We start from the raw sequence: 24548 nt of genomic DNA, 5'->3' as shown, positions 1-24548 counted from the left end.
GAGTACCCAGGATTATGAGCAAGGTGCAAATATATAGTGTCACATTCACAGATGATACAGAGAAAAATAAACATGCATGAAGCCAGGAAAGGACCTCCCTCCCCACTGTAACTGCAGCATTCCACAGTCTTGATATTTCACAGCAAAATACCAGAAAAAAGGTTTTACAACTCTCAGACTAACCTACCTGGAGGCAGAGTCAAGACTAGAAAAAAGATTAGTTGGTGGCCAGCCGGAAGGGGGAGGAACCTTCTTCCCCTCTTCATTTCTTGACTCTGCCTTCAGCGAGTAACTGTCTTGCCCAGAGTGCGAGACACGAGACGGAGGCGAAACTGGAATTAATTCTTATTTTATTAGAGTAACGGTTACATCAACAGCAGTGCGCTTCATAGACCTGACTATGCTAACTCACTACTGGCCCTAGCTAAGCTACCTAGGCATTCTCTGCAGCGTGTGGAGCAAGTTGACTCAGCAACCCAATCAGGGTGCCGCCGCCTTAAATAGGGAAGGTCTTTGCCCGTAATCTCTGACTCCTGCGAAGAACCACCTTCTGACAGTCCCGCTTCTCGCGTCGTCTCGCACGGGGCACGAGGCAGCGAGCCTCCGGCTGCTCATCTGACAGTAAAGTCTCTCTAGGTGCCGGCTCAACCTCGGGGGGCGGGGAGCAGGTTGGCGGGGAAGCTGTTGAAGTGCCAGGTGGGGAATCCCGGGGTGTGTGTGGAGTTGGCACGCGCGCAAGATCGCCTCCCAACGGCTCTGTTGGAGTGCTTGCAGTTGGAGCGGGCGCCGCGTCGACGGGAGGGCTGACAGTGGGAACTTGCTGGTTGTCAGCATCTGCCCCTCAATGTCCTCAAAAGCCTCGCCCTCCTCTGACATCTCTCCCTGGTCCACCTGGGGGAACTGGGGCTCAACAGTAACAGAGTCAACCTATTCCTCCTGGGTCCCCATAAGGTATTTGGGAACAGTTCAGTTCTTTTTGCTCTTCTGAAGAGTATTTTTTTCTTTGGCTGCAGATGCATCACACACAGATTTCCTGCCTCTCTTTTCTTTCGCTCCGCCCATCAGTGAATAGGCAGATTCAGGGAGGAAGAGAGGGGTTGCTTCTAAGAAGAGCAGGAAGCAGCTGTATGTGGCGGAGGCTGGGATCTGTCTCATGCCTCCCCTGCTTTCTGTTGTCGGAACACTCTTCTGTGATCCCAGGGAGAGGGAAGCCCCTCCTGGCATGTTGCTGCTGTGGAGCCAGGGAGGAGCAGGGACTGGCCCCTCACGGTCCAAGATTCCTGTAGAGCTAGAGACCCCCCTCTGCAACGTGCCTCCGCAACACGCAGTAGCTGCCGTGCCGCCTTTTCAGGTACAGCCGCTAAGCTGCTTCTCTTATCCGGGGTGGGGCATCACCTGCTGCAGCTTTAGCTTCTTCTTTCTCTGGTCGGGGTTCAGGTGATGGCTAGTGGGGAGGTAGCCCATCCCATGCCTCGCTGAGGAAGACAGCCGATCCCTGAGTGGGTGGGAATCTACTCCTCAGTTACGAAATCCCCTAGCCACCTTCGCCTCCATGGTGGGCACCATGTTAGACTCCCTGCCCAAAATAGATTCGTTTTCTCAGCTCCCTTCTATTCATCCGGAGGGGGGGGGAAGTAGCCCACAGCAGAGCAAAAGCACTCCAATCACGCCATCTAGAGAAGGCTTCTACTTTGACAGCCATGTTGGCGTGGCTTAACAAGGCCATGATGAGGGAGGCGGGTGCTTCCTAGCCAAGTGTTGGGCCTGCATGCACAGGCAGAAAGGCTTCAAGGACTCCAGGGCCCACTGCCATGTCTGTTCTCTTCATTTCCCCCCTCCTCTTCTGATGCCAGCCCAGATAGAGGAAGGGGGAGGAGAAGGGACTCCTTCCAGAAGCCTAAACCTCATAAGGATAAACAGAAAAGACGCTCCAGTTCCAGGCTCCAGCCTGACTGCCTTTCCCTTAACCCAGCCTCCTTAGGGGAGGGTGCACCCCCGTCATCCATTGCATCAGACTCAGAGAAGAAGGAAGGGGAGTTCTTTGGGGAGGATCCCCCTATGCCACCCCCTGTGCATAAGAGACTGTGTTCTACTGACTCATACCCTATCTTGGTTTTCTAAAGCTATTGCTTGCTTTCAGCTAAACCCTCCAAGGAAAAACTCCCAGGAGGGGGAACAAGGATCCTCAGATGTCTTCCCCAGATCGGGGGATCGGAAGGTGATCATTCCTTTTCCAAAGTTCTTCAAGAACATTTTTAAGAAGCAATGGAATCATCCAGCCAATCCAAAATTCTTCATGCTTTGTCAAAAAAGCTCTGTGGCCTTCCCGCCACAACCATGGCAATCTTCCAAGTCCTGGCCATTGACAAGCCTCTGTCTGCTCTTGAGGTCAGTACTGTTATCCCCAAGGAAGGAGTGGATACTCTTGTCAGACCAATGTGAGAGGCGCAGAGAGTCTGTCTTAAAACGTGCATATGAAGCATCTGCATTGGCCATAAGGGCCTCGGCAGCTAACTCCTTTCTGGCATAGGTGGCATAGTCAAGTGTGCTGGCAGCGGTGTATCGATTGCGTCTGCCCAGTAGGATAGAGCAAGTTGAAAGATAACCACACACAGGCCGTCAATTGTTAAGAGTCTTTTACTGACAGGATTTCGTACAGGAACGGTTACAATACAGATACGAATACTTTCCTTTACTCTCCTAACACCCCCACACCTTGTAGTTCCTTTTTCAAGGCTTTATAAGCTCGAAACCCCAAAAGAGGCAGACTCCTCCACAGAATCATTGTGGGTGGTGATACCATGCCCCAGGAGGGACTTAATACTGGGAACGATCTATCGTCCCCCTGATCAAAATGCTCAGGGAGACCTTGAGATGAGATATGAAATTGAGGAAGCATCCAAACTAGGAAATGTGGTAGTAATGGGTGACTTCAACTACCCGGACATAGACTGGCTGCATATGTGTTCCAGTCATGACAAAGAAGCAAAGTTTCTAGATATTCTAAATGACTGTTCCCTAGACCAGTTGGTCATGGAACTGACCAGAGGGACGGCAACCCTGGACTTAATCCTCAGTGGGGACCGGGACCTGGTGCAAGATGTAAGTGTTGTTGAACCGATTGGGAGCAGTGACCACAGTGCTATTAAATTAAACATACATGTAACTGGCCAATTGCCAAGAAAATCCAACACGGTCACATTTGACTTCAAAAGAGGAAACTTCACAAAAATGAGGGGATTGGTAAAAAGAAAGCTGAAAAACAAAGTCCAGAGGGTCACATCACTCGAAAATGCTTGGAAGTTGTTTAAAAACACTATATTAGAAGCTCAACTGGAGTGCATACCGCAGATCAGAAAAGGTACCGCCAGGGCCAAGAAGATGCCAGCATGGTTAACGAGCAAAGTCAAGGAAGCTCTTAGAGGCAAAAAGTCTTCCTTCAAAAAATGGAAGTCTTGTCCAAATGAAGAAAATAAAAAAGAACACAAACTCTGGCAAAAGAAATGCAAGAAGACAATAAGGGATGCTAAAAAAGAATTTGAGGAGCACATTGCTAAGAACATAAAAACCAACAACAAAAAATTCTATAAATACATTCAAAGCAGGAGACCATCTAGGGAGACAATTGGACCCTTGGATGATAAGGGAGTCAAAGGTGTACTAAAGAACGATAAGGAGATTGCAGAGAAGCTAAATGAATTCTTTCCAGAACTAACATTTGCAGGAAGGGATTCTGAGGAACTGAGACAAATAGTGGTAACGAGAGCGGAAGTTCTAGGCTTAATGGACAATATAAAAACTGACAAATCACCAGGCCCGGATGGCATCCACCCGAGAGTTCTCAAAGAACTCAAATGTGAAATTGCTGATCTGCTAACTAAAATATGTAACTTGTCCCTCGGGTCCTCCTCCGTGCCTGAGGACTGGAAAGTGGCAAATGTAACGCCAATCTTCAAAAAGGGATCCAGAGGGGATCCCGGAAATTACAGGCCAGTTAGCTTAACTTCTGTCCCTGGAAAACTGGTAGAAAGTATGATTAAAGCTAGATAAACTAAGCACATAGAAGAACAAGCCTTGCTGAAGCAGAGCCAGCATGGCTTCTGCAAGGGAAAGTCCTGTCTCAGTAACCTATTAGAATTCTTTGAGAGTGTCAACAAGCATATAGATAGAGGTGATCCAGTGGACATAGTGTACTTAGACTTTCAAAAAGCGTTTGACAAGGTACCTCACCAAAGGCTTCTGAGGAAGCTTAGCAGTCATGGAATAAGAGGAGAGGTTCTCTTGTGGATAAGAAATTGGTTAAGAAGCAGAAAGCAGAGAGTAGGAATAAACGGACAGTTCTCCCAATGGAGGGCTGTAGAAAGTGGAGTCCCTCAAGGATCGGTATTGGGACCTGTAGTTTTCAACTTGTTCATTAATGACCTAGAATTAGGAGTGAGCAGTGAAGTGGCCAAGTTTGCTGATGACACTAAATTGTTCAGGGTTGTTAAAACAAAAAGGGATTGCGAAGAGCTCCAAAAAGACCTCTGCAAACTGAGTGAATGGTCAGAAAAATGGCAAATGCAATTCAATATAAACAAGTGTAAAATTATGCATATTGGAGCAAAAAATCTGAATTTCACATATACGCTCATGGGGTCTGAACTGGCGGTGACCGACCAGGAGAGAGACCTCGGGGTTGTAGTGGACAGCACGATGAAAATGTCGACCCAGTGTGTGGCAGCTGTGAAAAAGGCAAATTCCATGCTAGGGATAATTAGGAAAGGTATTGAAAATAAAACAGCCGATATCATAATGCCGTTGTATAAATCTATGGTGCAGCCGCATTTGGAATACTGTGTACAGTTCTGGTCGCCTCATCTCCAAAAGGATATTATAGAGTTGGAAAAGGTTCAGAAGAGGGCAACCAGAATGATCAAGGGGATGGAGCGACTCCCTTACGAGGAAAGGTTGCAGCATTTGGGGCTTTTTAGTTTAGAGAAAAGGCGGGTCAGAGGAGACATGATAGAAGTGTATAAAATTATGCATGGCATTGAGAAAGTGGATAGAGAAAAGTTCTTCTCCCTCTCTCATAATACTAGAACTCGTGGACATTTAAAGAAGCTGAATGTTGGAAGATTCAGGACAGACAAAAGGAAGTACTTCTTTACTCAGCGCATAGTTAAACTATGGAATTTGCTCCCACAAGATGCAGTAATGGCCACCAGCTTGGACGGCTTTAAAAGAAGATTAGACCAATTCATGGAGGACAGGGCTATCAATGGCTACTAGCCATGATGGCTGTGCTCTGCCACCCTAGTCAGAGGCAGCATGCTTCTGAAAACCAGTTGCCGGAAGCCTCAGGAGGGGAGAGTGTTCTTGCACCCGGGTCCTGCTTGCGGGCTTCCCCCAGGCACCTGGTTGGCCACTGTGAGAACAGGATGCTGGGCTAGATGGGCCACTGGCCTGATCCAGCAGGCTCTTCTTATGTTCTTATTATAGACTGGGTTTGCTCTGTGCCAGCTGCAGCCTCTGCTGTGAGCTGTCCTTGAGCTGCTGCACACCTTAACCCTTTACTTGTCATTCATTGCTGTCTTTCTGGAAAACTAGACAGATAGACTCAGCAGCCTACAGCTCCCACCTTTTCCATAAAGACACAGTTAATGACGTTTGGTTTCTTTTCTTTTCACAATTACAGTCAGTTTTTACAGTTATGGCGATCTTTATTTAACACATTCTAGGTACAATGTTTCACCATCATCCTTTTCTTTGCACCTGTTTGTTTCTTGGCCTGTTACTGTCTGAAACCTTTCAGGTGGTTTACCTAGATTCGCTCTTTCAGAGCGTCTCAATGTCACCTGAGGCTCTGTTTCCTCTTTGCCTCCCTCATCCAAGCTAGCAAGAGGTCGTTCCTCTTCCTCCTGTTTTATCCCTTGTTCTATTTCATGTTCTGTGGTTGTGTCATGTTCCTGTGAATTGCCCAGTTCAACATACTCAATGTTATCCCAGTCCTGTTCCTGAACTTTGATGCTCCTGCTAAGCACCACCCTTCTCTGATTCTGTATCCAGATACGGTAATAAGCATTTTGGAATCCCAGTACATGCCCTTTTTGTGCTCTGGGAGCCAGTTTCCCATTCCGTTTTCCTTTGGGAATGTGCACCCAGCACTTCGCCCCAAATCTCACAATATGCTGCAGTTTTGGTTTCTTTCCATTGAGTTTTTCATATGGTGACATTTGTATTGCCCAATGATACAGCCTGTTTTGAATGTAATTGGGGTATAACATACACTCTCCCCAAAAAGCATTCTGTAACTCAAAGTCCCTTAACATGGCTCTAGTTGCATCCTGTAGGGTTCTATTTTTTTCTCTCCACTATTCCGTTCTGAAACAGAGAAAATGGGGCTGTTTGTTCTATCCCTTTCTTTAACAAATTCTGCTCTAGCGATTTACCAGTGAATTCTCCCCCTTGGTCAGAGCGTATTCGTTGGATTGTTATACCGTGTTGCACCTCAATCTTTTTCACAAACGGTTTTAGTTTCCCCTCTGCTTCGTCTTTCGCATTTAACAAATATATGGTGCAAAACCTGGTATAGTCATCTACTATTACTAGAAAATACTTGGCACCACCTTGTGATCTTTGAAACGGTCCTGCAAGACCAATATGAATCGTTTGATATGGTGCACTTGTGCTACTCTCTGCTTATTTACATTTGGGAGCAACTGTGGCTTTGGTTTGATTACATATATCACATTCTACATACTGGTTACACTCTTTTAATGTTACATCCATGCTATTACTGGGTGTTTTTATGATCGTACCGAAATTAGCGTGGCCTAGTTTCCTGTGCCATAGGTGAATGCATCTATCATGAGGTTTCTTGTTTGCAATCATAGTAGCACGTCCTGTGGTGTTTAATTGTATGTAAAACAGCGAATTCCTAAGATACCCCTTCAAACAGAGTTTGTCTCCTTTCTTTATCTCACATGTCCCTTGTCTAAACGTGAGGATATATCCCATTGCGTTCAGTTTCGTAACAGACATGGTATTACTTTCTAAGCCTGGTACATATAATACGTCAGTCATTACAGTGTTAAGTACGCTTAACTTTACAGTTCCCCTCCCTAATACCTGTCTGTGCGTGCCATCCGCAAGCACAACATCCTCTTTCGTGGGAAGTGTAGTTTTGAATAATGTTTTGTCCTTTATCATACTGTGGGTAGCGCCTGAGTCTGCAACCCATACAGTGCAATCTCTGTCCTCTTTTCTTGAACCTGATACTCTGACTATGTGTACTTTCGAAGGCTTCCTTCCTTGTCCGTTCCGCTTCGCTTCACAGTCTCTTTGTAGATGAGTATTAGAACCACAGACGTAGCAGGCCTTTAGTCCAAAAGATCGTGCTTCTGTGTCCTTAAAGTTTAGCTTTCTGCTTTCTCTTTTCTCATATTGCTCCCTTCCTTCGGCTTCCTTTCGTCTCTCCCACTCCTGTAGCAGTTTGCCCAATACGTACTTGACTGTCAGACCCTCATCTGGCATAGCTTCCAATCAGCTTACGATCGGAACCCAGGATGAATTCAGTGAAGAGAGAATGATGTACACTTGTTGCAACTGTGTGTGCACCACATTCCTTTCTTGCAGCTCCGCAAACAGTTTCTTTATCTCCAATAAATGGGCAGACATTGTCTCGTCATCAGGCATCTTCATCTGATAGAGTCTTCGTGCTAAATGGATTTTACTGCTGGCTGTTATTCTTACGTGCACCTCGTTTAATGCAGTCCATATAAGCCTCGCTGTCGGCTTATCTTGAATATGCAGCAACTGGGAATCATCTACTGCCAAGATGATAAACGCCCTTGGTCTTTCATCCATTCGAGTCCATGGAGCTGGTTGCGGTTCCGCCGGTGAGTCGGTCACAATCACCAGCCATAAATCTTCCTTAGTAAGGAACGCTTGCATCCTTAATCGCCAACAGGAATAGTTTCGTTTGGTGAGCCTTTCCAAAGGCATCCCGGCTGAAAGTGAGACTGCCATGCCTGCAGCCACGTCTCCTGAACACTTCTGGACACTATTCTGTCTTTCTTCCTTGGCACTGTGGACAAGCTGCGCTTTCTAAGCCTCTGGACTAGCTGGGCTTGCTGGGCTGGCTGGGCCCATAACCCTTGTTGGCAGCGGTGTATCGATTGCGTGTGCCCAGTAGGATAGAGCAAGTTGAAAGATACCCACACACAGGCCGTCAATTGTTAAGAGTCTTTTACTGACAGGATTTCGTACAGGAACGGTTACAATACAGATACGAATACTTTCCTTTACGCTCTTAACACCCCCACACCTTGTAGTTCCTTTTTCAAGGCTTTATAGACTGGGTTTGCTCTGTGCCAGCTGCAGCCTCTGCTGTGAGCTGTCCTTGAGCTGCTGCACACCTTAACCCTTTACTTGTCTTTCATTGCTGTCTTTCTGGAAAACTAGACAGATAGACTCCTCAACAGCCTACAAAGTGGGCTAAAGCACTCCTCACGGAAGTACCACCGGATGCCAGGCACATCAGGGAGGGCCTGCACAAATGAGTAAAGTCAGCCAAATTCCTACCAGACTCCTCCTTGGACAGCCTGCAATACTCAACATGAGCACTTACTACAAGACACAACACCTGGCTGAAACAGTGAGAGGTGGACCATTCAGCCCTGCCTTACTTGTGTGGCCAACTCTTAAGCAAGTCCCTGGAGTGCCACCCGGTGGAGATGTAGGATAACAAGACTTCACATTTTTTGTCCCAAGGGCTACCCGACTACCTACAGAACTACTTGTCAGTTCCATGGATCCTGGAATTCTTCCTGGAATTACTCATGCCAGCGCACCTGTTCTACACCCTGCTCCAGTGAGGGGGACATCGTCAAAATTCCAAGCCCAATGCCAAGCAAAGCCAAGCAGGATGGCCCAGGTAGGGAGCAGGCTCCAATGTTTTGCCCATGCCTGGGTGGCCTCTATCTCAGACAACTGGATCCTGAACACCATCCAATCGGGCTATTCCCTAGAGTTTACCACCATTCCTTGGAATAGGTGGTGGGCTGCCCCTCCCCCCCATCGTGCCAGCTGAAGAAGCTGCAGAGAACCCTGGACACCATCTCACCTCTTTTAAGATAAGCACCATAGAAACTGTGCCAGAGCACCAACAGTCCTCTAGAGTCTTGTCTGTGTTCTTTACGCTCCCCAGACGCAACAGCGATTACTGTGCTATCTTGGATTTAAAGTTCCTGAACTGCTTCCAACGGACAAGAATTTCAAGATGGAGATTCTCAGGTCCATCACGGAAGCCATTCAGTTGGGCGGCTTCCTGGGATCTATAGCTCTCACAGAGGCGTACCTGTATGTCCCCATTCTTCAGCAGCACACACAGCCATCACCGGTTCCAAAATAGGGCCATGCCATTTGGCCTCTCTCTGTCCCACGGGTGTTTACCAAGATCATGGTGGCAGTCGTGGCACATCTTCACGCTTGGGGAGTCCCCATGTACCCTTACCTGGACAATCTGTTGGTGAAGGCCTCTTCAGTAGCAGCAGCACAATGGGTTCTCAAGACAACCATTCAGTGCCTGGAGAACCATGGCTTCATAATCAACAGGGACAAGAGCCATCTGATCCTCACCCAGTGCCTCCAGTATCTGGGAGTGATCATCGACATAGCTCAGAGCAAGCTCTTCCTGTCCACTGAACGTACGGACAAAACTTCTGCATCACCTACATGTGTGCCTGCTGGGCAGGCAGGCTCCTATGATGGAACTGGCTCAGTTGCAGGGGTCCGTGACAGTGGCCATAGACCTGGTGCTGTGAGCATGCTTTCACTTAAGAGCCCTCCAGTGGCTGCTACTGCCATATCAGGATTAGATTGCCTCACACCAGAATTGGCTCATCACTATCACCATGCCTGTGCAGGAGTCCCTACAGTGGTAGGGGCATTCCCCTCATCTGGAAAAAGGCTTTCCTCTCAGAGCCCCAGCAATCTCGGTGGTCACCATGGACACCCATCTGCATGGCTGGGGAGTGACCTGTTGTTCCAACATAGCACAGGGGAAGTTGTCATCCCAGGAGTGGTCCCGGTCAATCAGCTGGTGGGAGCTCAGGGTGATCGGACTAGTGCTCCAGGAGTTCCTACCCCTTCTATCTCACACATGTCCTGATGCGCACCGACAACGTCACAGCCAGAGCATATGCCTGCATACAGGGGGGCATGAAATCAGGCCTCCTTCAGGAAGAGACCAACCTGCTATTCCTGCTGTTTGTTCGATGTGTCTTTTAGAGCCTTAAGTTCCTTAGAGAGTATTTCCATAAGTGCAGTGCTCTATATTTTCTCATATCAAGCCTCCAGATTAGCAGATTAATTTCTCATACCAAGCCTTGAGATTAGCAGCTGTCTTCCAATTTTGAGCTAAGACTGTCTGGCAGCTACCATAAAAAGAGTTAATATTTTTTTAAACAATAAGTCCTTTACATCTTCAGTAAACAAGTTCAATAATGTTAGCCTGGGATCACAAGGAACCATCTGACCTTTAATAAGACTTCATCTATTACTAAACTCCAGAATTGTTGAACCTTCTCATAGGTCCACCACATGTGGAAATAAGATCCCAGTTGCTGGCACCCTCTCCAACATAGCGGGTTTGATCTTGGATTTATTTTATGACATCTGACAGGTATGTAGTGCCATCTGTATAGTGTCTTTATGCTATTTTCTTTAATTTTTGCTGATATGGACTTTAATGGCTTTTTCCCCCAAAGTTTGTGCCATTCAGCTGGTTCAATTGTACAGTTCAAATCTGGTTCCTATAGTGATTTTAAAGAGTCCAGATTGCCCGTCATTACATCACAGAGAATTTTCTAGATATGTTATAGCAATTTTTTGGATGTGTATGTAGTGTTTAAAAGTAGCTGTTCTATTGGTTTGAGTGGCCTGATGGCCTGAGACCTCACTATAGGATTAGATGCAAAGTGTATTGCTTGGTGAATTGTCAGCCCGTCTGTCTGTAAGGGTCCTAGTTTTTCTTTTAGTTGAGTACCTGTCAGTGGAGTCATGCCTATATATAAGTCTCTACCTGTATGTAGATCTTTTTGCTTCTACCCATTAAATTGTTGTTCCTTAGTTTTGTTATAAAAGATGGGATGATGGCAAAAAGGAACAAGAGGAGAGATGTCTGGAGCCAGACGCTTAATCCGAGCAGTCCAGACCTGAAGGTTTGCAAATGCAAAAGGATATAAAATATTTTTTAAAACTACAGGGTGGTGCATCAGAAACGGAAGAGCTGCTGCCTGTTTTCTGTCGAAAGAGTCAAGTTCCAGCGAGATCCACATACCTTGCTGTGAATGTTTCATCATTAAACGTGTCAACGTATATGGGCTGCATCATGATACGACATCAAATTTGGTATTCCAAGTCCTCCCAATTTTGTTGATTTATATAAAACATTATTCCTAAGTCTTGCTCTCTTGTTTTGATGGATGAAATTATTTATTAATTTTTGCCATTTAAAAAATATTTCTGTGTCAATTTGAATTGGAAGGATCTGGAATAGGAAATTGAAATGGGGTAATACTTACATTTTTACAGTGGCTATCCTGCCTAACCAAGAAAGCTGAAGATTGTTCCATTTTTTCATGTCTAGTTTAACAGATCTTACCAAGACATCAAAATTCATTTTCTTCAGCATTTTCCAGTTTTTAGTAATAAGTACACCAAGGTACTTTATGTGTTTAGGACATAATTTAATTTTTGATTATTTGTTTAAATGTAATTGATAAGTTGGTGATACATTAATATTCAGTATTTCAGATTTTTTGTAGTTAATTTTCATTTCTGATACACCACCATAATCTGCAGTTTCTTTGAGTGCTGCTGGTAAAGAAGACAATGGTTTTCTAACATTCAAGCAACATCATCTGCAAAGAGATTTATTTTATGTATGTATGTATTTATTTAGTATCTTTGTATGCTGCTTTTCATCACCAGGTGACCTCAAAGCGGCTTCCATAGCAAGAACAAAACAATATAATAAAAACAATTCAGAACATCCTCATAATAAAAAACTACAGCAGTATCAATAAATAACACCACAAAATATCACAAAACAGGCTGAAACCTCAAATCAACCTAGTCTGCAAAAGAGAAAGAGAGAAAAATAAATATACACTAGAGTCCCATCATTGTGTAACAGTCCATATCCTTCAAAGAAGGCTATAACAGATTCCTTGGTAGCAGAGTCTTCCCCCAGTCAGTGTCCAGATAGGCTTGCTTCCATCTCCACATCCTCGGGCTTGCTCAGCTTCTGCTGCCGCTGCTGGTAGTGGTTCATGTCATGTGACGGCTGCGGCAGCTCGGGCCTGGGCCTTGCCTGGAGGAGGAGGCGGATGCTGCGGCGGCTGGTGCGGGGTATTGAATTTGTAGATTTTATTCACTGTACTAACTCATTCTCGTGAATTTTATTTGCCATAGGCTCCACAGAGAGGGCAAAAAGCAGGGGTGACAGAGGGCATCCCTGCCTTGTGCCCCTCCCGATGCTGAATTTAGCTGTGTCCCAGCCATTTAGTCGAATAGAGGCTTGGCTACCTTTATATAGGTGTTTTAAAACCATGATGAATTTCTTTGGGAATGACATTTTTTCTAATAAAGCATATAGGAAATCCCAGCTTAATTTGCCAAACCCTTGCTAGAGTCAAGTGAAACTATAGAAACAGGCTTTTTTGTCCATCTGGAATAGTACATTATGTTTATTAATTGTCTAATTGGATCAGCTGTGTGTCTGCCCCCTAGTGAAGCCAACTTGATCTTTATAACAGCAGGTAAGATCAGACCTAGCCTGTCTGCCAATATTTTGCTAAAACATTTTGCATCTTGGGATCCTTTCCTGGTTTTAAGTGAATCACTAAACATGATTCCTGCCAAGTATGTTATATAGGTCCACCTGTCAATATGGAATCAAAGTTTCCAATTTGGGTTTTAGTTGTTCTTTGAAGAGTTTATAAAATGTATTTATATCCCACCTTTTCTCCAAGGAGTTCAAGGTGGTGTACATGATTCTCTCCCCTCCTCATTTAATCCCCACAACAACCCTGTGAGGTAGGTTAGGCTAAGAGGCAGTGACTGGCCCAAGGTCACCCAGTGAGCTTCATGGCTGAGTGGGGATGTGAACCCTGGTCTCCCACCATCTAAACCTGGTGCCTTGGCTGGGTTCATGTTTTTGAAAGCTTTGTCAATGTCCTCATCTGAAATTTGCTCTATCAGGTAGTATTGATTTAATTTAATTTTTTAAAATGTGCATTACCCAAATAGGCATTGATAGAGGTGCTATCAGCTGATCTTGTTTTGTATAAATTAGTAAAGAATGCCTGAAACCTTTCTCCTATTTGTTCTGTTGTGTATAACTGCCCTCCTGTGGATCCTTGTATATCTGTCATCCTATTTCTTGTGGTTTTCTTTTTTATAGGCTAAAATTTTAGAATTTTTATCACTTTGTTCATAATATTTTTGATTAGTAAATTGCATAGCAGTCACAATTTTCTCAATTTGTAGATTTGCACATTCAGTCCTTTTTTGAAGCAATATCCTCTAGATCCATTTACTGCCTGTTTATTATTGTTTTCGAGATTCTTAATTTCGTTTTGGAGTCTAGTTCTTGAGGCCTCTCTTGTTCAACTGACCCCTCATTACTACCTTCATTGAGTCCCAATTTATAGCCTTGGATAATTCATTGGTGTCATTTATTGTGAAGTAATTATTAAGTTCCTCTTTCATTTTATCCACTATGGGTCTGTTAAGTAATAAAGGGGGATTCAGTTTCCATGATACAGTCTTTGGAGGGTTCATTAAATGTAAAGTGGCAACAACATGCACATGATCTGAGGGACCTGAAGAACCTATATAGGAGGAAAGTATTTGTCCAACCAGATTTTTTGTGCTTAATAAGTAATCTGTTGTGTCTGTGGGAAAAATATGTGTAATCTAAGTCTGTAGGATTTTTTTCTCAGCATATATCTATCAGATCAGCAGCATCAAGAATATCTTTTAAATTAGAATCTCCACAAATCACAGTCTGTCTCACTGTCCCTCTCCTATCTTTTGATCACTGACCCAATTTGAATCATAGAATCATAGAATAGTAGAGTTGGAAGGGGCCTACAAGGCCATCAAGGCCATCCCCCTGCTCAATGCAGGAATCCAAATCAAAGCATTCCCGGCAGATGGCTGTCCAGCTGCCTCTTGAATGCCTCCAGTGTTGGAGAGCCCACTACCTCTCTAGGTCATTGGTTCCATTGTTGTGTGGCTCTAACAGGAAGTTTTTACAGTTGAAATCTGGCTTCCTGCAACTTGAGCCCATTATTCCGTGTCCTGCACTCTGGGACGACTGAGAAGAGATCCCGGCCCTCCTCTATGTGACAACCTTTCATGTACTTGAAGAGTGCTATCATATCTCCCCTCAGTCTTCTCTTCTCCAGGCTAAACAGGACCAGTTCTTTCAGTCTCTCCTCAATCCTTGAAAAAGGCCATCCGTCATACAGATGGTGGACTGTGGAGACATACCGTGGCGTGGATTTTGTCTTGGTAGGATTGTATATATGCTGCATGTAATTGATATAAAGAGGAAGCTCTAACTTAAGGATGGCTTAGCATTAGTAGATACAGGAGACCTGTGAAATTTGGCCCCTGCTGATCAAGAGAGCTCCATAGGAAGAGGCTATTTATAACTCAGTTCATTCTCAATAAATTGAACATAGACATAATAAATTGGGCTCCTGCCCAATTAGCAAAGGTGGAGTTTTTCCAGGGGATGGGTTCATCTGTTACCCAGTTTTCCTGGACATGCCTAATACTGTGAAGATTACAAAAGTCAGCAGAGCCTTTAGTTCTGGCATGGTCCTGATTACATTTTCTTTTTTCCTGGCTCCTTGCAGGTAGGTGTGCATCCTCACCATGTTTTGGAAATTTGATCTGAATACAACGTCGCATGTTGACAAGCTGCTGGACAAGGAGGACGTGACTCTGTCCGAGTTGATGGATGAAGATGATATCCTCCAGGAGTGCAAAGCGCAGAACCGCAAGCTGGTGGATTTCCTGTGTCAGCAGCACTGTATGGAGGAGCTGGTCAGCCTCATCACTCATGAGCCCCCACTGGACATGGACGAGAAGGTTCGCTTCAAGTACGTACCATGTTTCTGGTTGGCTGGGGCAGAAAGTCGCTTATTGGGCGTGCAATGCCTGCGCAAGGGGAAAGCCTGGCAAGGTGGCCTTTCCTTACAGGTTCTATAGAACACCTTTCAAAATAAAACACTTAACAAAATCCTAAAACCAGTTTTTTTAAAAGAAAAATAATGAAACCAGCAAAACAAGCCAGAGCAGGAATCTGTAGGGTCAACTCCCAAATTCCTGGCAGAAGAAGCAAATCTTTGTGGGTATCCCAAGGCAGGGGGCATTCCACAGTACTCAGGCTATCTCCAAAAAGACACAGTGCCCAGTGTGAGTATTAGAGTAGGACCCAGAAAAGATCTTAGCAGAGGGTCTTGTTGGCTGGTCTCCATGTTAGTGAGGAGGCGCTTCCTGTTGTGCTCAGAGTCCAGGTTGGTGTAGATCTTTCTAAGTCAAAACCAATATCTTGAATTGGGTCTGGAAATGTGCTAGTGTAACCAGAGTAACTGCTTGTGGGTGGGTGTTGTGTGATCACTCTAGTTTACTACTCCTGTCAGTAGCTGGGCAGTGGCATACAGTTGCCAGCCTACAGGCCAAGGTCAGTTTTGGCGCAGTCAGCAGGAGCCTTCCTTGGCCATCCAGCTGATTTTAAGAAGTTGCCAGTTGTGCCTGTGAGGCATCCTTCTCTGGCTTTCCCTGTCAGGTTCCTACCTGCTCATGGTTACTGCCTGTCTCTAGGCACCACCAGGGACTCCACCAGTCCAGACCGCACTCTCTTATGGTTTACCTATCCGCTCTAGCACAGATCTCAACAGATCCCCCTGCTAGGCAACCACCAGTAACGTCCCAATACTAGTATTCCCAGAGACTCTGAATACTGGTATTGTTATTCTCTTCACTGCTGCCACCATTTGTTACAGTTCCCCTTCAGCCTTGGTCATTACCTTACCCTCCCATCTGGTCTGTGAAACCCCAGCCAAGGATCAGGCCTTTGGTAAACCAAATTAAGTATTTATTACAGATAACAAAGCTAACAAGATTAACAAGATTTCTTCTTAAGGCACATAAGCATATGGTTTTACTCAATACTAATCTGAACTCCACCTCCCTCCTGGCAAACAACTCTCTAAACCCCACCAAGCAACCCACTCAGTTCTCTTCTCCCCCCCCGATTCCACTCTCACTCTTCCTTTTATACATTCAGCCATTTTAAACACTCAGCCAATCATCTCGCATTCTACTGCCCATTCACTCCCCCTCCTCTTTCACTCCACTTACCATGTATCTTCTAAAACAACAACACTTACCATATATACATTAATATAGGAACATCACAGTGCCCCTCTCCACCAGGAACCCTTTTGTGGTGTAAGGAGGAGGAAAGTTACCCAGAGGGATGCAAGTAGGTAGCTGCTAATTGCATGCTCTGGGTTTGGGTCCGTGCACGGACAGCAGGAGTTTTATAGTGTCCCAAGAACAAAACACCTGCTGCTTCCCAAGGTCTGTGAGCAATAAGTTTTAAAAACCCTGTGGATGTAGCTGAATTTATGCAATACAAGGCTACCATTCTACCCACGCTTGTCTGTTGTATTATTTGCATTTGCAGTGAATAATAATAAAATTTCCAGCCCCCAAATGTTAGCATATCTAGACCTTTTATAACATTAATGGAGGACCTCTGGCTCTGTTTCAGCCAAGCCATGCCCACCTGTTCTACCGCTAATGTCAGGTGTGGGGCAGATAAATAGGTGGCTCAGCTGAAGGGTTTTTTGCAGGTGATAGGCATAGTGTTCCACAAGTGCTAGTTATAAGCAGATATGGCAGGTCTTGTGGAGGTCTGTGCACCTGGCTTTGTGAGATCCAACATGCACAACATCTTGCAAGCCCCAACCATGATTGATGCTGCTTTATGAGCTGCGTCTTTGCATGCATGATTTTATTTCAAATTGTGGACAAAAATGGGTCACCTGATGGCATTGTGATATTGTACTTGGCTCATGGGAGGGGGAGAGATCCAGTTCCCCAGCCTGGCTTTATACTAAGATCTGAGATGCACATCACTGCCAGACAAAGAGGCCCAAAAGAGCACAGTGGGAGCATTTGGGGGGACAACCAACTGGCCCAGAGCCTGAAGACAGCTGAGTAGATGGCTGAGAAGGATGTCATTCTCCCGTGTGTGTAAACTGATCTCAGGTGGGTATTAAGGTCCACCTACTGGTTGAACATAGAAAGACGCTGATTGATGTTTTCTGAGTCTTCTAGACTTCCTTTGGCTCTGTCGCTCAGTTTTCTCTTTCTGCCTTCTCCAGAGTGGTTGCTCGTGCACTCTCTGCTCCTGTCTACCTGATTCAGGCCTGTAGATTTTTACTAGTTGTTATTTGTGCATCTAGTTGTAGCTTTATTATTTATTATTATTGAAAATACTTATACCCCGCCCTTCTTCCGAGGAACTCAGGGCGGCTCACAATTAAAACAATAAACAATCAGAACAACCAATATACATGTTAAAAACAATTAAAAATAGATTAAATCAATTACTTTTCTGTTATTTCCTCCTTTTTAACATTTTTTTTAATCTCGATATTCTCCTCAGGATTCCTTGTCTAATTCTACCCATGTTACCAGTGTCTCCCCTTCCCCACTCCCTGCCCTCTAGCTGTGACTCAGAATTTTGATTTTAAAGTTTCCGCTTGTCACGGAGACAGCTCCGCCTGCCATTTTGATGCCTCATTAGAGCTTTGTTGCTGCCTTCCTTATTCTCCCGCCACTTTGCAAGCTTCAGTCTTTAGTACACCCCCTCTGCTGGTCTCAGTTCCCTCTGCTGGATCCCCTCCCCCAATTCTCCATGTAACCCCTGCAGAGAAGCCCTTATTTAAAAGAAGAAAAGGAAAGGCACGTTTTTGTTCTGGGACTATGGGGAAGGCTATGGCCAAGTTTGCAAGCCCCAGCAAGAGAAGCAGACTGCTTCCACCATTGCCTAGTACCACACAGTCAGTGCTTTCAGTGCAGCAGGACTCAGGTACCTTAGAGAGTAATGCTGGCGTGCTACTATGGCAAACAACCCTTCAGCATCTGTGGGCAGGGTGAATCTGGAGCCAGAACTAATGCTATTCTCTTCAGCTGCCTGCAAAATAGGGGGCAGGGCTTCCATGGGGCCCTCTCCTTTTCACTCCCTAGCGCTTGGGAACAATGTGGAGGAGGTGGGGGCGGGCTCACTTGGTACATTCAGCTGTGACAGAAGTGACAGATTGCTCAAAGGACCCTGCCTAGGTCCCTGCGTGCTGAAGAGCAATTACCTGAAGATGGAGGTTAGGGGAGGCTTTCCTCACTAAATCTTCAGGCAGTATTTTGTACTCAGTCTTCTTCTGGGACTTTGAGGAGTTCCCTATGAATTACTGTGCGCAAGGCTGTAACTTAGGTCTGCGTGTGGAGAACAGTGGGCAAGCAGTCCTTGCTAAAAAGGGCAGCTTCAGCCTTCCTGAAACACAACCACAAGCTCTGTTTCCCTAGGTTAAAGAAAGGTCAGGCTGTTCTAGGTGGGAAAACAACAAACACAAAAGACTTGCCTGGAAGGCGCAGCCCCTTGCTGAGATTAAAAGCAGCCAAAAGTTTAAACAGACCCGCCCCTCGCTCAGGAAGGAAGGAAGCCTGAGAGAATACTAAAGAGTGAAGCCCCAGCTGATAGCCATCAGCCTCAAGTAACACATCACTGGCTGGCAGCAGTAGCTGGGAGGAACCAGCCACACATATAAAGTCAGAGCACCCTAGCGAGGGAGCCTGCTCCACGAGCTAGAGGGAGCCCCAGCTGACGAAGCATCAAGGTGAGTTAAGCAGCAGAGCGAGTTCGGCAGCAGGGCGAGGAGGCCAGGGCCCCCCACTCTGCCCGTCTGTTCCCTGACCTCAACTAAACCGCAGTCTCCAACCCATTGACGTAATAAACCTTAAACAAAACTATGCAGGTAAGAAGCCAGCAGGGGTGTGGGGGCTTTCCAGTGTTTTGCACCGCCTGCAGCAAGTACGACTATCTGCCTGTTGGACAGAAGTCGTGGGTATGCTCTCGGTGCAATGAGCTCCTGGCTCTCCGGGAACGATTTCATTTCCTTGAGGCCAAGGTGGCGGACCTGGAAAAGCTGAGAGAGGCAGAGAGGTGTGTGGAGGAGGCCTTCAGGGACGTTATAGCTGTGTCCCACTCCAACGATGATAGCTCTCCTGCTATCATGGAGAACGATGGTCTCGGGGAAGGAGAGCATCCAGCTGAGGAAGAGGGAAACGATCCCTTAGAAGGGACCCATTCCTTGGGGGATGAGCAGCTATCCTCTCGTGCCGAGGATATATCTCCAGGGGCTGGAGGGATCCTTGTAGTGGGTGACTCGATCATTAAGAACATAGACAGTGGGGGGTGTGATGGGCGTGTAGACCGCAAGGTGTTTTGCCTGCCTGGTGCGAAGGTTGCGGATATCGCCCGTCATTTAGATAGTTTGGTAGACAGTGCTGGGAAGGAGTCAGTGGTCGTGGTGCACGCTGGCACCAACGACATGGGGAAATGCAGCTGTGAGGTCCTGGAAGCAAAATTTAGGTTGCTAGGTAGGATGCTGAAAGCCAGGACCTCCAAGGTGGCTTTCTCTGAAATGCTACCGGTTCCACGCGCAGGACCAGCCAGACAGGCCCAGCTTCGCAGTCTCAATGCGTGGATGAGACGATGGTGTCGGGTGGAAGGGTTTGGATTTGTTAGGCACTGGGGAACATTTTGGGACAAGCCGGGCCTGTACAAAAGGGACGGGCTCCACTTGAACCAGAATGGAACCAGACTGCTGGCACTTAAAATTAAAAAGGTGGCAGAGCAGCTTTTAAACTGACTGAGGGGGGAAACCCGACAGGAGCTGAGAAAGGTCCGGTTCGGAATAAACCTCCCCCCTGGGATAAAAACCAAAGAAATGATGAAATTTTAAAAGGGGTAGGCCTAGAAGTAGGCATTGTGAGAGCAGGGGCACAGGATATAAATTCAGAAGAGCAAAATTACCACAGGCCTAACCACAAGTGCCAAAGACACTTGAAGAGAGACACTGCTTACAAGTGCCTGTACGCTAATGCCTGCGAACCAAGATGGGAGAACTGGAGTGCTTGGTCTTAGAGGAGAGCATTGATATAGTGAGCATAACGGAGACCTGGTGGAATGGAGAAAACCAGTGGGATACGGTTATCCCTGGATATAAACTATATCGGAAGGACAGGGAAGGACGTATTGGTGGCGGAGTCGCTCTATACGTGAAAGAACGCATTGAATCCAGCAAGCTCGAAACCCCAAAAGAGGCAAACTCAATTGTTAAGAGTCTTTTACTGACAGGATTTCGTACAGGAACGGTTACAATACAGATACGAATACTTTCCTTTACTCTCCTAACACCCCCACACCTTGTAGTTCCTTTTTCAAGGCTTTATAAGCTCGAAACCCCAAAAGAGGCAGACTCCTCCACAGAATCATTGTGGGTGGTGATACCATGCCCCAGGAGGGACTTAATACTGGGAACGATCTATCGTCCCCCTGATCAAAATGCTCAGGGAGACCTTGAGATGAGATATGAAATTGAGGAAGCATCCAAATTAGGAAATGTGGTAGTAATGGGTGACTTCAACTACCCGGACATAGACTGGCTGCATATGTGTTCCAGTCATGACAAAGAAGCAAAGTTTCTAAATATTCTAAATGACTATTCCTTAGACCAGTTGGTCATGGAACCGACCAGAGGGACGGCAACCCTGGACTTAATCCTCAGTGGGGACCGGGACCTGGTGCAAGATGTAAGTGTTGTTGAACCGATTGGGAGCAGTGACCACAGTGCTATTAAATTAAACATACATGTAACTGGCCAATTGCCAAGAAAATCCAACACGGTCACATTTGACTTCAAAAGAGGAAACTTCACAAAAATGAGGGGATTGGTAAAAAGAAAGCTGAAAAACAAAGTCCAGAGGGTCACATCACTCGAAAATGCTTGGAAGTTGTTTAAAAACACTATATTAGAAGCTCAACTGGAGTGCATACCGCAGATCAGAAAAGGTACCGCCAGGGCCAAGAAGATGCCAACATGGTTAACGAGCAAAGTCAAGGAAGCTCTTAGAGGCAAAAAGTTTTCCTTCAAAAAATGGAAGTCTTGTCCAAATGAAGAAAATAAAAAAGAACACAAACTCTGGCAAAAGAAATGCAAGAAGACAATAAAGGATGCTAAAAAAGAATTTGAGGAGCACATTGCTAAGAACATAAAAACCAACAACAAAAAATTCTATAAATACATTCAAAGAGTTTGTTATTATCTCTCTCCACAGAGAAAGCAGAGTTTCAACTGACATGCTGAAGTAAGTCACACAAAGGACCTCCAGCGCTGAGGAAAAGGATGGGGCTGAAGGAACTAGGCAATCCTTCTTACAAGTGCCATACTTTGAGGCAGGCTGCAGCTGAGTGCTCTGCATGTGGAAACACCCCCCCGGGCTTAATCCCCCCCCCGGGCATCTCCAGGTAATGCTGGGACTGTCCTCTGCCTGAAACCCGGAGAATTCTAAAAAAAATTCTATAAATACATTCAAAGCAGGAGACCATCTAGGGAGACAATTGGACCCTTGGATGATAAGGGAGTCAAAGGTGTACTAAAGAACGATAAGGAGATTGCAGAGAAGCTAAATGAATTCTTTGCATCTGTCCTCACAGTGGAAGATATAGGGCAGATCCCTGAACCTGAACTAACATTTGCAGGAAGGGATTCTGAGGAACTGAGACAAATAGTGGTAACGAGAGAGGAAGTTCTAAGCTTAATGGACAATATAAAAACTGACAAATCACCGGGCCCGGATGGCATCCACCCGAGAGTTCTCAAAGAACTCAAAGGTGAAATTGCTGATCTGCTAACTAAAATATGTAACTTGTCCCTTGGGTCCTCCTCTGTGCCTGAGGACTGGAAAGTGGCAAATGTAACGCCAATCTTCAAAAAGGGATCCAGAGGGGATCCCGGAAATTACAGGCCAGTTAGCTTAACTTCTGTCCCTGGAAAACTGGTAGAAAGTATGATTAAAGCTAGATTAACTAAGCACATAGAAGAACAAGCCTTGCTGAAGCAGAGCCAGCATGGCTTCTGCAAGGGAAAGTCCTGTCTCAGTAATCTATTAGAATTCTTTGAGAGTGTCAACAAGCGTATAGATAGAGGTGATCCAGTGGACATAGTGTACTTAGACTTTCAAAAAGCGTTTGACAAGGTACCTCACCAAAGACTTCTGAGGAAGCTTAGCAATCATGGAATAAGAGGAGAGGTCCTCTTGTGGATAAGAAATTGGTTAAGAAGCAGAAAGCAGAGAGTAGGAATAAACGGACAGTTCTCCCAATGGAGGGCTGTAGAAAGTGGAGTCCCTCAAGGATCGGTATTGGGACCTGTACTTTTCAACTTTTTTATTAATGACCTAGAATTAGGAGTGAGCAGTGAAGTGGCCAAGTTTGCTGATGACACTAAATTGTTCAGGGTTGTTAAAACAAAAAGGGATTGCGAAGAGCTCCAAAAAGACCTCTCCAAACTGAGTGAATGGGCAGAAAAATGGCAAATGCAATTCAATATAAACAAGTGTAAAATTATGCATATTGGAGCAAAAAATCTTAATTTCACATATACGCTCATGGGGTCTGAACTGGCGGTGACTGACCAGGAGAGAGACCTCGGGGTTGTGGTGGACAGCACGATGAAAATGTCGACCCAGTGTGCGACAGCTGTGAAAAAGGCAAATTCCATGCTAGCGATAATTAGGAAAGGTATTGAAAATAAAACAGCCGATATCATAATGCCGTTGTATAAATCTATGGTGCGGCCGCATTTGGAATACTGTGTACAGTTCTGGTCGCCTCATCTCCAAAAGGATATTATAGAGTTGGAAAAGGTTCAGAAGAGGGCAACCAGAATGATCAAGGGGATGGAGCGACTCCCTTACGAGGAAAGGTTGCAGCATTTGGGGCTTTTTAGTTTAGAGAAAAGGCGGGTCAGAGGAGACATGATAGAAGTGTATAAAATTATGCATGGCATTGAGAAAGTGGATAGAGAAAAGTTCTTCTCCCTCTCTCATAATACTAGAACTCGTGGACATTCAAAGAAGCTGAATGTTGAAAGATTCAGGACAGACAAAAGGAAGTACTTCTTTACTCAGCGCATAGTTAAACTATGGAATTTGCTCCCACAAGATGCAGTAATGGCCACCAGCTTGGACGGCTTTAAAAGAAGATTAGACCAATTCATGGAGGACAGGGCTATCAATGGCTACTAGCCATGATGGCTGTGGTCTGCCACCCTAGTCAGAGGCAGCATGCTTCTGAAAACCAGTTGCCGGAAGCCTCAGGAGGAGAGAGTGTTCTTGCACTCAGGTCCTGCTTGCGGGCTTCCCCCAGGCACCTGGTTGGCGACTGTGAGAACAGGATGCTGGACTAGATGGGCCACTGGCCTGATCCAGCAGGCTCTTCTTATGTTCTTATGTTCTTAAGCACACAGTGTCAGTGTGATGTCCCAAGGTTCAGGCAATATGAGGTTGGATAATACTCCTTTCACTTCTTCTGTTCAACAAGCCCAGGTCATCCAGACTGACCACACACATTTTCCTCCATTGTCTAACCAGAAGCTTCAGCATCCCAGGGAAATTTTGTGGGCCAACTTTTCTAAGGCATTGGCCTGTTGGGTTAATATAGCCCCATCTTCCACTCAGCCAGTGGTGGCTCAGCCTTCTCTTTCTTTACCTGCCCAACCTCAAAGGTCACTTATTTATTTATTTATTTATTGGATTTCTATCCCGCCCTTCCTCCCAGCAGGAGCCCAGGGCAGCAAACTGAAATGCTAAAAACACTTTAAAACATCATAAAAAGACCTTAAAACACATTAAAACAGAACAACATTAAAAACATTTTTTAAAAGCTTTAAAAACGTATTTAACATATTGGCATGGAAGCATACATGAGCATCGTGGGATGACTACAGCTTCTATTTCAGCTGACTTGTCTTGATTGTCACTTCACCCCCATACTATGCATCAAGGTTTGGCAACATGTTTCTGGAACATGCCTGCAAATCCAGATCAGGACTTGCTGGTTCTGGATGAAGACAAATGGCGTGGCACCTCTGAGGATACAGTTTCTAGCCATCTGTTTCAGGATTCACACTATCTTCCACTGCTTTGCAAAACATTAGAGGCCTTGGACCTCAAAGATAAAGAAGACACACCAGCTCCCTCATCCTTTCAGGTGGCCACAGTGTGTCTGGATCACCAGGCTAACTCAAGGGTGGTGAGGCTTCCTTCCCTACTACCAAAGGTTCTGATGTCTGAATTTAACACTCTGTTGCAAAATTATTATTTATTTATTATTTGATTTATATCCCACCCTT

At 45.5% G+C, this 24548-nt stretch overlaps 1 protein-coding gene across 10 annotated transcripts in view; it reads left to right on the top strand.

Annotated features, from left to right (window-relative positions):
* Positions 1-24548, top strand: part of PPP6R2 (protein phosphatase 6 regulatory subunit 2) — a 118385-nt gene that overhangs the window by 23288 nt on the left and 70549 nt on the right. For 9 of the 10 annotated variants that reach the window (XM_061637929.1, XM_061637924.1, XM_061637926.1 and 6 more), the window contains one exon: positions 14916-15161. In XM_061637929.1, coding sequence (XP_061493913.1) covers positions 14935-15161 — 227 coding nt within the window. In that variant the 5' untranslated portion in view covers positions 14916-14934. Of the gene's footprint in view, positions 1-2140; positions 2389-14915; positions 15162-24548 lie in introns of all 10 variants that reach the window. The other variant, XM_061637925.1, reaches the window with a different exon arrangement.

The sequence above is a fragment of the Rhineura floridana genome, chromosome 8 (assembly GCF_030035675.1).
Source record: "Rhineura floridana isolate rRhiFlo1 chromosome 8, rRhiFlo1.hap2, whole genome shotgun sequence".
Taxonomy (NCBI): domain Eukaryota; kingdom Metazoa; phylum Chordata; class Lepidosauria; order Squamata; family Rhineuridae; genus Rhineura; species Rhineura floridana.
The sequence above is the reverse complement of the archived record's forward strand: the minus strand, read 5'-3'. Positions and strand labels throughout refer to the sequence as shown.